Source organism: Hippoglossus hippoglossus, chromosome 22 (assembly GCF_009819705.1).
Source record: "Hippoglossus hippoglossus isolate fHipHip1 chromosome 22, fHipHip1.pri, whole genome shotgun sequence".
Lineage (NCBI taxonomy): Eukaryota > Metazoa > Chordata > Actinopteri > Pleuronectiformes > Pleuronectidae > Hippoglossus > Hippoglossus hippoglossus.
In genome coordinates, this window is record NC_047172.1 from 7,282,891 (window position 1) to 7,296,477 (window position 13,587).

The 13,587-nt window shown below is 42.6% G+C and overlaps 1 protein-coding gene across 2 annotated transcripts in view; it reads right to left on the bottom strand.

Moving 5' to 3' along the window:
- cdin1 (CDAN1 interacting nuclease 1) overlaps positions 1-12,747 on the bottom strand; it is a 55,796-nt gene extending 43,049 nt beyond the window's left edge. The window contains exons 1-4 of one of the 2 annotated variants that reach the window (XM_034576516.1): positions 12,613-12,747; positions 12,252-12,383; positions 1,201-1,246; positions 159-223 (exon numbers count right to left, since the gene is read on the bottom strand). In XM_034576516.1, coding sequence (XP_034432407.1) covers positions 159-223; positions 1,201-1,246; positions 12,252-12,352 — 212 coding nt within the window. In that variant the 5' untranslated portion in view covers positions 12,353-12,383; positions 12,613-12,747. Of the gene's footprint in view, positions 1-158; positions 224-1,200; positions 1,247-12,251; positions 12,384-12,511 lie in introns of both variants that reach the window. The other variant, XM_034576517.1, reaches the window with a different exon arrangement.
- Positions 12,748-13,587: the final 840 nt, after the last annotated feature.

A 13,587-nucleotide genomic window follows, 5' to 3' on the forward strand; every position in this document is an offset into this window, starting at 1 on the left:
GTCAGACAACAGGGAAGACAAAGAGAACACACACACACACACAAGTGGGAGACAGATAAAAAAAAAAAAAACAGTGATAGAGATGAGGGGAAGATAAACACAGAGCAAGGCAGAAGAGAGAATCGCAGTAAAGTATGAATACAATATGAATACAGCACCTTTGGTAGTGGTTTTCAATGACGTCTGGGGCGTGATGTCTTGAGAATGTTCTTTTGGTTCGTTTCTGTCACAGAGATCACAAATGTAAATAAAAACAACAACAACAACAATACAATATTATTTATGAGGAAATTAAAGCTTTACAATTTTACATCCATTCTTAAAGCAGACCAGTTCAGCCCTGGCTCCTCTTACATGCTCTATTGTACATGAACAAGTGCAGGAGAGTGTAGGATCTAGGGGTCAGAGTAATTTAATTTCAATAAGTTTGTAGGGGTCACAGTGTGCCAAGGCAACCTTGTTCAGACCCCCATTACCCCTCTACCCCCCTCACTCGAAACCTTGTATTCATTTCCCCTTTTTCGATCAAACAATGACCCTATTCCACATCCCACACTCTGACATTTCCATGCAATTCAATTGCCATTTTTCGCTGAGAGGGTGGAGGACGGGATAAAGGAGGAAGAGCATTGGTTAAAAAACAACTTATTTAAAAACTACTACACACAAAAAATGTAATTCCACAGAGACGGGCAGTGTGACTGACACCTGTCAGGCGGATGATAAATGACTCCATTTTCTGCCTGTGCTGCCTTCTGCCACTGGCGGCAGCGGCCATTTATCATCATCCGCTGTCAGCCGTGGAAAGCAGCAGTGACAGTGCGAGTCAGCAAACATTTAGCACACGCAGCCACACTACACGGGGAAATTATTATTGTCAGAATAATAATGGTTTAGCATAATTTATTACAGGTCCACCAAATAAGCAGGGGCTAGATGTTATTAGACAGATGGATGGGAAGGCTTGGCAGACATCCACCGAGGCTCAGGCAAGCAAGGGCCCTCAACGTGAACGTGAGGAGGAGGAGGAGGAGGGGGTGGTGGTGTGGGGGGAGGCGGGGGGAAATAGACGTGGGTATGGTGGGGGGGGCATCCTCCAAACCAATCAGAGAGCTGGCAGTTCAATTACAAAGAAATAAAGGGACATTCATCATTCAATTAGGCACCTGTCAGGGCTCACAAAGGAAGAAAACTTCTAACCTGGTACTCCAGGGAGAAGATGCTCAGAAGAGTGGACTGCGAGTGACTGGAACAAATAAAAGAAGGACAAAGTTAATTACCAGAGTGCATTGCACAGAGACAAAGGGAGAGGGGGAGCTTCAAAGCCGGGGCCAGCTGCCCTGTAATCTAAAAGAACATGAAAACAAGTGTGGCAAAGTTGTTCCAGATGAACACCTCTGACAAAGGATTCCAGCCACGATGGCGTGGGGGGTTCGAGAAAGGGGGAGGTTGTGTGTGGTATGAGAGACGAGAAAAATATAGCCCGGTTTTTTTTCTCCTTTCACTCACAACATCCTCCTATTTCTCTCCTGCACCGAAAGCTATAGTGTTCATAATTAGAAGTGCAGCAAAACCATACAAATGCAAGACTGCATAATAAACATGGAAAAATTAGAGAGAAATCAATGACATTCTTGGAAATAATTAATAGGGTTCAAGTCCATTCGCTGGGGGAAAACACTGCATTCATCAGCAATTACACTCCCTGGGTCAGTAGATATTTCCTTGCAGAGATGACCGCTGTGAGCGTCTGCATTTGTTTGTGCGACTACTGAAGCAATGCCCAGATATGAGAAAGTTTCCCTGCCTCACCGTCGGTGCTGGCATATGGGCCGTTCGGGAGCCCTCCCACTGCAACTGATGGGCTTTGAAAATGGAAACTTTCACTGCAGGAAGCTCGGACTCCCAGGAGTCGGTCAATTCCATGGGTTGCCATAAGCTACATTCATCTCCAGCTCCAGTCAATGTCAAACACCTGGCAGCGAGGCAAACCTGGAAAACAGGCAGCTCCTACAGGGACTCGCAGCCCCCTCGATATCCCCACCCAGCCCCCACAGCATCCTTTGGGTTGAAGATATTTAAAGTGGTGACAGATATTATTCTAATTGGATGGTACACACCTCCGCCCTGCATATAAAACAAACATAAAGATTCAGCAGAGGCATGAGCACACACATACAACCTGCTCTGCGGTGGTCTCCAGTGGGTCTGTGTCTCCATGTACTGCGCTCAGTACATTTGATTGTTAAATTTAATGGACTTTTCGTTACAAGTCACCTGAGAACGGTATGTAAATACTGATGTGGAGTCGATGCTTCCAATCTGCATTGAAATATTGAGCCCGCATAGGCCTTCAACATCAATCACTATAAACCATGAAATAACCATGTGGCATGTAAACAAAGCCAAAGGAATCTCAAACAGTGATTTCTGTCTGAAGTCCCAGCCTTGTGACCATATCTTAATAAAAGCATTTCAAACCGCTGGAATAGTTTAGCACTTTATAATCACTGAACCCACCAAAGACGTCATCTTGGGTTCTCCAGATGGCAGATTTAAAACCGTTTTAATGCTCTGGCTGGAGAACAACTCTGTGAATCTCAACCCATCACACAGATGAGTCGACTACAAAGTTACAGTCACACAAGAGGAGGACAAAAACGTTTGAAGTAGAGGAGCAAAGGGGGGGAAACAGTCAAAAAAACATTGCCACCTCAGCATTAACTTACAATGATGCTTGGGGATGAAGGGGCCACTGCAATTAAGTGGGCCATTAAATGATCAACTGTCAACATGTAGACACTTAAGGGGAGAAAAAGAAAATTCTTCCACACTTCAACCTTGCACCTGAGCATTTCAGCAACATTACAGCCTTATTGTTGGCATGGGACCATCGCGATCCCCCCGTCGGAACAGACATCTGTTAGGCTTTAAATGGATTACTCTCTATAATGAGCATGATTACTGCCTAATTGCTTAATCTATACCCTGTTAACTTTAAAAGGGACATAAACTGCTCTTAATATCTGGGAAAACATATCTGTTTCAAAAACACTAAAAACTTTGGAGCCTTTTGTTTCTCTTTCTCACCTTAATCAGTTTGTGCAGACAAAAAAAAAAAACTGCACCACAACTGCTGAAAATAAGTCACATATGAAACAAGCTAAATATTGTGAGATTTTAAGAATAATAAAGAAATGAGGGCAATGCAAGGAGATGGGCACAGATATCTGGATCCAAACCAAGAGTTGTCTGCGTTTTATTGGGTCTGTCAAGTTTTACACTGAGCTCATATTGTATAATGCCCCTTTTTCCGTTTGACAGACATTAATAGTAAGTTATCGCAGGCATTACATTAATGTATATCCAACCTGTGCTCTCCTGGGCACAGTATGCTCACTCCATTCTAAAATATGGAGCCAAGTGCAGTGTTACAATGGGGATCTGATCTGCCTGCTGAACAGTAGCATTACATTTTCTCTGTAATATATCCACCTCCTTAACTCATGATATCAGCATTTAAAGAAATTCAAGCCGGGCTCAGTGGTTATAAAAACAAACCAAAAGGAAAAAAATATATATTACAAAACCAGATTAATGCATTTGTCTTTTGTCTCTTTCGCATTTACCAAAAGCCAAGGTATCAGATTTATACACACGAGAGCAACAGGATTAGAGACTGTGTAATTTTATAAATAATGCTCTGACAAAAAGTGTTTGATAAGATTTTAAAAATTTTCCCATTAAACTACAACTTTCTGTTGGTGATGAGGTTACAAATAAAAAATTACCCAAAAGACCTAAAGAGAGAGTGTTATATTAATTCAAATTGTTTAAACTATTAAAAAACTAATGATTAGTACTGGTAGCAGATGTATGCACATGACAGCAGAATGATTAGTTTCTGTTTAATTTTTTTAATAATGTTCTGACAAAAAGTAAAGTGTTCATTTTTTTTACTTTTTATTAGAGTTGTCGATGATGTAAAAACTGGAAAAATGAGCAGAAAACTACAAATCAAATCAAATTTATTTTATTTGTTTGAAATTAGTTAAAACTTTGCTCTTGGAGTTAATCCTAAAACTGTTCCACAGCTACGACTGAGGATGGGAAGAAATGAGCTTTATTATATCTGCAAATAAATAAAGCTTGTTTATTTAAATTCAATGTAAAAAAAATGATTCATCAACCCCTGTCGTACTCCTTGGTTTAATAATTTGGTTTCAGCCCTGTGTTCAGTTATTGAAAAGTATTCCAGCAAATAAATAAAAACCTTTGAAAATCCAGTTCAAAAAGAGTCTGTGACACTGCAGCACATTCCTACATTGACCTTTATGTGGGAAGAAAAAAAAGAATAATAAAAATCCCTCCCTCTAGGAAATAATTTAGAACATGGGGAAACAGAAGGCTGGGAGACAGAAGAGTGGTTTGGGAATCATTCACTCTCAACCTAATTACCCTTCCTTACAACATAAGACAGAGCATTAATATGCACTGGCACCCAAAATAGTAAAGCAGCAGATTAAATTAAAAACAATTAGGGACTTTCACTTTGTCACTGAGCTGGTATGCCTGTCTGGTCAGTGCTTCAGGCTCTATTAAGCTAGGCTATCCACTGGTTGTGAATCTGACAAATTCAAGCTTGAGTGTGGAATTGCCTGATCTCTGTGTGCATTCAGACTGTGTCAGTGTCTTGGGCATACATAAAGCCACACACACACACACTCACAGGGAAAAGCCTGGAAATTCCCATCGACCTAATTAATAGGATATGGTTGAAATTCTAGCTATCAATTATATTTGGAATCTTCCTATTTACAAATAATTAATTATAAACAATAGCTGTAATTTAGGTAATGAAAGCCACCTGGCTAATGGCATTGGTATCATGTGCTGCGAGAGTGCTTAGCATTTGGTGGATCTGCATGCAGAGAGTGTTGCATGGCGCGACTCTTCGGGGCATAGCCCACCCTTTTAGCTGGAGAATGGGAGCCAGTGGGTCCAAACGACATCCAAACATTTGGCTATTGAGGGGTCGGTGTTTTGGGAACCCGATGATACATGAAACTTATCAATTAATACAAATACAATATATTTACATTACTCAAGACATTGTGCTAATAACAAACACATGTAAGTGTACAGTGTATATCAATTATTCAATAACAGTGGATAGGATAGGTGATTGGTAAATGTGTAGGATGAATGATAGGTGTGGAATGAAATGGATGTAAGTAAGACTGTGGATATTGGTGAGTGTAAGTCCCTATTGCACTCACAGTGACACGTGGATGGTAAGTTATAGACCTTATAGACTGGGTTATCACCAAGCTGTTCTCTGACAATGTAGATTGTCTTTTCCCAGTAGGGCTTTAGTTTGCATGAACCTCCTCCTTCAGCAACATTGCGAACAAGGACCCGGTCACCTGGCTGAAGAGTCACACCTCTGTTCCTTCTGTCATAATAATGTTTCCCTTTAGCACTTCTCTGCTGGCTGTTCGTGCTCGCTATCCTGTATGCATCGATCATTTTCTCTGACCATTTTTCTGCGTACCCTGTTGGCGTTTTTGTTTCTTCCTCTGCCACCAACCCAAAGAGAAGGTCAACAGGAAGAGGTGGATGGTGACCATATAACAGAAAAATAGCAGTATCCTGTCGACTCGTAGCCTGTCGACTCGTGCTTGGTACAATTGTACGCATTAATGACGTGGGGCAGGTGATCTTTCCAGTTCTCTCTCTCTTTCTCGCCTAAGGTTCTAAGCATTTGCAACAGAGTTTGATTGAACCTCTCTGCAGGGTATATTCTACCTGGCTTGTATCTTATTTCAAAATGAAAGTCTGAAAGCTGACCAACCCAGCGATGGCCTACTGCATTAAGCTTGGCAGTGGTCAGGGGATGTTACCGGTAAAGATCGTGAAGTGGGGAGCATAAAACAGGTAGTCCCTAAATGTATCACATACGGCCCATTTTAAGGCTAAGAACTCAAGCTTACCACTTTGGAGATGGTAACTCTGCTCTGCTGGTGTTGATTATTCCATTCCACTGGGGGTGCCTGAAGGCAGTTGAGGGCCCTTTGTTTTCCCCCTCACAGGCTTTGGTTGAGGTGAATTGTGCTTTACTTGGAGCAGCTCATATAGTGGTCTTGCTATGCGTGAGAAGTCTTGAACATATGCCCGGTAATAGCGAAGGAATCCTAGCAGTCTCTGAAACATCTCCTACTGTCTGTGGAGTTTTCTCCTTCAATGCTTGAACTGCCTCAACTTCTTTTGGGTCCACTCTCACCCCATCTGCAGACACCAGCCGACTAACGTACCTGATCTTGTTGCGAAATAACTCACACTTTTCTGGCCTCAACTTAACCCTGTGGCGCTGTAGGGCTTGGAGTACACGGCGCAGCACCTCAATGTGCTCTTTGAAGGACCTCGAGAATCAGAGGACATCATCCAGATAAGGAATGCAACACTCATCCCTCAGCATGTCAAGCATTTCCTCCATGCTTCTTTGGAAGGCTGCTGGTGCGTTTGACAACCCGAAGGGTATTCTGACCCACTCGTATAAACCCCAAGGGGTCGTGAAGGCAGTCAGGTGTCTCGAACCTTCAGCAATAAAGCCTTGGTGGTAGGCTTTCCCCTGGTCTAAGATGGAAAACCAGCTGTAGCCTCCAAGCAAGTCAATCAAGTCCTGAATACGGGGAAGGGGATGTCTTTCTGGCACAGTCTTTTTGTTAAGCAGTCGGTAGTCAATACAAAAGCGCAATGATCCATCTTTTTTTCCTGACACAAACAATAGGTGCGGCATATGGCGACTGAGACTAACAACTCCTGAATGTACTCGTTTACTTCCTTGTACAGTGGCTTGGGAATGGAAGCATAAGCTTTCTGAACAGGGATGTCGTCGCTGAGCCTGACCGACATTTGAAGAGAGGGGATGCATCCAATATCACTGCTGTCTTGGGAAAATGCTGCCGCCTCCTCATAAAGCACTTTATGGACATCAGCCCTCACTGTTGTAGCCTGTGGTGTCTCTACTTGTTGTGTCATTGCCTCTCCCATTTCTATGACTTTGGTCACATGTTGGATGGAGCCCAACAGAGTTCTCTTTGGGAGGGTGATTTCATGTTAGTGTGATTGGAGATGGGCACGTGAACAAGAGGCCACCTTCTCTTACTGATCTCTAAGAGGCCTTCCCCAACGCTCAGCTGTTCTAGGCTTGTACTCTCTTCATATAGAACAACAGGGTTAGAGGGGTCAAAGCTAGGTGGTACTCTGCACTATACACGGAATGTGTATAGTGCAGAGTACCACCTAGCTTTGAGACAGAGACAGCCAAAGAGACAGTCCGGGGTGCAACTGCTTCGGTGCCAATTCCACCTGAGTGCTGCTGTCATTTACTGATTTCTCCGTAATGCATATGAAATGTAAAATAACTATCATGTATATTATTAGGAATAATATTAGACCCTGAAAACTCACAGAAATTACTGTTCATGTAATTAAATCAAATATTTTGGGGCATACCACAATTGCATCTATTATTCATGAAGTCCTTAGCCTGACATGAAGTTGTAAACTCAGCACAGCTTCTCCTCTTTCTCCTCTCTGCTTACACACTTCATTCATCCCTTCACCCTTCCAATGCTCATCTAACCACATAAAGCTGGGGAATTAGTTTGCCAGCCTCTCAGCCTTCAAGGGTTGTGCCCCTAAGCCCCAACTGCCAGTTTGTGTTTTGTTCAATATGGGCAGTCAGAAGTGTGAGGCCGTGCACTGGAGGCCGTCAGGGATGCCCCCACAGGCTCTGCACTAGATCAGTCTCTGGGTAATGTCATTGCCACTTCGAGGCTGTAAAATCGCTGTGGAATTCTACCTTCACAAGAGCAGCAGCAGAGCAACTCAGTTGATTCAACGGAGATAACAGTGGAAATCAACAGATAAATCCAGCCATGATACATTTAACTGGGATTCTCAGAGATTTCAGAAATCCACGTTCACATTTTTAAAACCTTGATTCAGGTGAGCTTTAATAAAGGCTTTTGAACTCAAAATAAAAGTGTGAATTTTCAGGCGAGACAGTGGACAAATATATCTGTAAACAATGGCTACATAACTTGATAAAGGCCAAAACATTTCTCATTTGCAAAAACTCAATATGATTTTTGGTGTTATTTAAACTACACAAATATTTCAAATCTTCTCATTAGAAATATTCATGCACTTTTGTAATAGACCAAGTCCGTAATCGGTTAAATTGTTTGGGTGTAAATTATTACCAATGGATCTCCATTTTTACACTGTTCTACACTGTAAATGATAGGCATACCTAAGAAATAATACAATAGAAAAAAGCTGTTATAATCTCTAACATCTTTTCTTCAGTTCCTGGGATATAAGTTAAACACAATGTATAAAGAGCCTGCTAGTTTAATGCGCCGTGCCTGTTACCAAATCCCTAGGTTTAACTAGCGTGTTTAAAAAAAGGAGAGATAAACACTACAGCCACAATAAATAATCAATGAGCAACTCCCTAAGCTTCGTCCTGAGCCGAGATATTACCATCAAAAACAAAGTGTCTGCAGCCAAGAAATCACCATATCAATGGCACATGCCACAACAACCCTGCCCTGCGCTTTCCTTCCAAAGATCATGGTAGATAAACCCCAAATAACAGAGAAATTAACAAATGCTTGACATTTGCTCAACATCCATTATTCTGACACTTCTTCAGAATTTCAAAAGGCTGAACGCATGCTTAATCAACATTCATATTCCCAGAGCGAGCCCCAGCACCATATTGCAGCCCGCCTCAGTGCTGATGAAAACGGCACATTAGGGCCCGATTCGAAAAACGTTCAGGGACTCCTCACCGGGGAGCTCTGAGTGCGTGTGTGTGTGTGTGTGTGTAGGAGAGAGAGAGAGAGAGAGAGAGAGAGAGAGAGAGAGAGAGAGAGAGAGAGAGAGAGAGAGAGAGAGAGAGAGAGAGAGAAGCATTGGTTGTGTTTAGAGGGGAGGGATGCTTCAGACTTTGTTGTTTTTTTTTAAGCATTTTCCAGAACAGAGGCATCTGCCCCCTTTCTGCAAACCCTCTAACTTTCATGACTGTGAAAGCCATATGAGGTGTGAGCTGAATGGCGTTTTAAAGCAGGGGGGGTAATCATTACATCCAAATTCATTCATAATATAGCACAGAAGGACACAGAGGAGTCGCACAGACCCTCCCTCTTTCTCTCGCCCTCCTTACACACACTCTCTCTGGGGACAAAGGGTGGAAGGACTGGGGTCCCCTCTAGACCCGGGGGAAGCCAGGCAAGGCCTCAGAGAGCATCCCATCATTTCCAATTCTAATATGTGGCAAGAGAAGGACTTGATGGGACTGATGTCACATTTTTCCTCACACCGGCCTGCGATGAGCCCTCCCACAGCCCCTCCATGCTAGCCACGGTCCAGATACTAGACAGGACACCGTGGCTGGCTAAGAGGAAGGCCAGGAAGAAAGGGCACGAATGGGGGTTGATATTTGCATGTCCCTCCATTGTGAGTGGGGGTAAAAAGTGACAGCACCGTGTCCAATTCTTTTCCCCCCAGAGCAGCTCGGGCCCGGCAAGAGAGGCCAGGCTGACAGATGACTCCCAACATCTGTGTTATGCAGCCGTTACAGATGAGGGACTCCACATCACAATCTCTCTCTTTCTGTCTGTCTATTGGACCCTCCTTCTCTCCTCCCACCAACCATAATGATAGCACAACAAAAAGGCTGACAGACGCTCCGTGGAAATTACCCTGAAATGGCCTATAACAATAATTTTGTCCAAAGTTTAAATGTTCCTCCCTTTGAGTCCTCAATCAAAAGCAATGATTATTAAATGGTTTGGTTCTCAATACAGAATTGAAAGAGTTGAGGATAATGGCTTTTCCCCATTGATCAGTATCATTAGAACTGAATTTGTTGAAAATTCCTATAATAGTAATAATAAATAAATACAAATGTAAAGTTTAGGCAATATAGTTTAAATATATATCAGCATCTGAATTAAAATGTATTTTCTGACACCAATAAATAGCAAATCTACCGTGAAATAATTAAATAAATGTTCAAGATAATAATAATAATAATAATAATAATAATAATAATATGTATAAATACTTCACATCATAATGAAAATGCTATTTAATTACAATTTGCTCAAAAATCTTCACTTACTTATTACTTAAAATGATCACATGGTACTGTCGTATCGTTTAGATATTATTTCCTAAAGTAAATAATAGATACATTGAATTATAGTCCAGCTGTAATTGCAGGTAACGTGCATTTCAATACATTACCTGGGAAAAATTTCAATATATTGACTGGACAGATGTTAGTATTAAAAAAGTTAGAAAACTGTATATTTAGAATAATTGTAAAAAATGTGGTATATGCCCCCGAAAAAAGTCACACTCTCCACTCGAGCCCTGGTAGAAAAAATTTAAATCTACAGTTCACTTAACATTGCTGGAATCATTTAGAAATGAGCTAACGCAGTGCAGCATTATGTGATATCCCATCCCCATCTTTTCTATATCTCTGGCTATTATAACCCAGCCAATCTTTTGCCCACCCCTTCAGTACAGGGCTGTCCACAACAAACCCTTCACCCCCTCCTCCAGCTCCCCCTGCCAGGCCCAGCCTGGCCAATATTTACGCAGTGGCAAGACTCCCACACAGTCCGAGGGGACAGGAGGGGTGTGGGGAGGGGGTGGCTGACTGCCGTGCCTGAGCGCATGCTAAGAGATGATGGATGGCCTAGTCGATATGTTATGTCTTAAGAGCCTGATTTCCTGCCAGTCCAATCACTAACCCTCCAGAGCCCAGCTCAGCTGATTGGACAACCAGAATAATTTCGCAGGCTGTGAAAACACTGCTGCCATGCCTGTCTGTCAGGCCCAGTGACGAGACTCAGGGATTTTAAAGTGCAAGGGCCTCCCCAAGATTGGTTATGGTGAACGAAATAATAACAATAACCAGCAAGACTAAACAAAAGAGCCAGCACCTCCGGGAGAGAAGAATCATGCAGAATTATTGGAATGGAAACACTCCAATGTTTTTCTTTAATTATTACACACACCAGTACCACTTTTCGAAGAATTGGCATTTAGACTGTTTGTGAAAGACAGTTTGGATTAGGAAACCAAAAGGAGAAAGGTAGACTCAAAATAAACATGAAAATGGCCTCCTAGTGCTGCTGCCTGAACATACAGGATATTGGATGCACTTTACATGCATGATATATTCTGTAAAATGCTGACAGTGAGAACAAAGGTTGGCTCAAGACCCACTGAGTCCCCTTTGGGGAACCGATACCTTCCTCTAGATTGGTGATTAGGGCCCGATGGAAGTAGGAAGCTCCAAATACATATGACTTTGTAAGTGACCTCCACGGGATCAGCCGCGGTGTCCTGGTGTCCGGGTTGGCCTTGGGGGATTACACGTGTTACGTTCAATAAAGTGAGGGCCCTCAGTGTCAAGGAGAAAGGCAAACACAACCATTAACCTCTCGCTTCGATTTCCCGATGTGCAGGCGCTGCATGGCATAGCATTGGCTAATGCTGCGGTGAAAGCCTCTGATGAGACCTGTATGGAATTAATTAGTGACCATAACAAGAGAATTAAATGGGATTATAAATATTTAATTATAGAATATGAAAAAAGAAAAGCAGGAGTAAATAATGTTCCTCAGGAGTGTTGATGGACAGACAGTTGATAAATGCAGCCCTGTATTTGTGTATTTAAGTCCAATTCAAATTTCACTCGACACACTGTTTTTAGCCAAAACGTCTTCGCGTAATGATCACCGCCGACATTTAGGCTAAAAACATGATGTTAATGAATCGGTTTCGAGTTGAATTTGAATTTCAGGGCTTCCGGACACGTCGATGACACCACAGGAGCAGTGTGGAGGCATTTATTTTCCTGTAGTTTATTTACATCTGAAGAATCTGTCGCCTTTTACTTAAATTGAATTTGTTTTGTGGACTCAAACACTTCACCCACGCCCTCTATAAGTGGCATAGTGGTGAGTAGAAAATGAGTGAATTGTAATTTTTGGGGGGTGAACTATCCCTTCAAGTTACTCGTATGTGTATGAATGTCATGTTGTGTATTTGTGGACTCACTGAATGAAAAAGTCATGATAAGAGATTGTCAGGCACGTCAGATGTCTCATGTTCACACACAGCTGTGACAGTTAAGAGTTCAACGTGGGACCACTTACTTTGGGAATCTTTCCTTGAGCATCTTCATGCACTGTCGGGTGGGTCTCAGCTGTTCCGCGCACCTCACGATCTCCTTGTATCCAGCTCTGGACAGCCTCATCTTCTTCCCTGTGTGTAGCTGCTGTGTTTACCTGCACGAACAGGAAGCGGGGTTGGTCAGAGATGTAAACAACATGACAGCTGTCAAAACCAGCTGCCTTGCTAACCAAACTTAGCTTTGTGTTGCGGCTAACGCGGGCAAATAACAGCATAAGAATACATGAAACGTATCGTCTCATCTTGCTGCTTGACTATTTAACGCGACACGTTACCGTATATGACAAGCTGAGCGATGCATAACGCGTTAAAATAGTTGTTTACCGGTGTTTGCAGCCGCCTGTGGGTACTTCCCGGTTAGCTGCTTCCCGCTAGGAAGTTGAAGAGGAGACGTTCGTGTGAGCGGCGCGCTGATTGGTGCGTTAGTCCACGAGGCTGAGTATGCCGGCTTGTGATTGGTTACTCTGCGTCCGGGGGGGGGGGGGGGGGGGGGGCGGTACCCAGCTGCTCACTGCCTCTCCATCACATCTCTGTGTTCTCTGCAGCTGCGAGCAGGTAAACAAGCGACACACGCAGGAAGTAGAGATGGAAAAAAGATGCTCCGGTTCGCTTTTATACGAGAAATGTTCAAATGCAAATGGAAACATGCTCTTAAACGTGTGAACTGTGCGGTGGAGGGAAGGAATTGATGGAGAAGAGACGGAGAAAAAAGAGGCAGAGAGAGAGAGAGAGAGAGAGAGAGAGAGGGTGTGTATGTGGTCCAGTGTAATTAAGTACAACCACTTCACAGGTACTAGTGTTACTGTTTTAACAATTTTCAATAATAAGTGTGGTTCTTCATTTCTAACATTGATTTATAATGACAGCAGAGACGTCATATAGCCCAGCAGCACTAAAGCTGTACTAGTACCTCTGAAGATACTTGGAAAAAAATGATGTGTATATATCTAGATGTGAGTATCCTACAGTGTGATGTAGTAAAAGTCGTAGGATTCAGACAGCAGTTGAAAACAAACTAAATATGTAATTCACAAAAAGATGATACATGGTCCCCTGGCAGTGCTGGAGGTCGTGACATAGCATCAGTTATCACCCTGCTTTACTGCCTATACTGCTGCCTTTTTGATTTTAGATGTTGGCTCCACGAAATTACAATCCTTGAACAATTTTAACATGGAGCTCTTTTCAGTCCCCCCTCCAAAATACAACATCCTAAACTTACTGTATTAACTGCAGTGATTGTTAATGTTGAAGTTTGACAAGATCGCCTGCAGTAAGCATCACTGATTTGAAATGAAG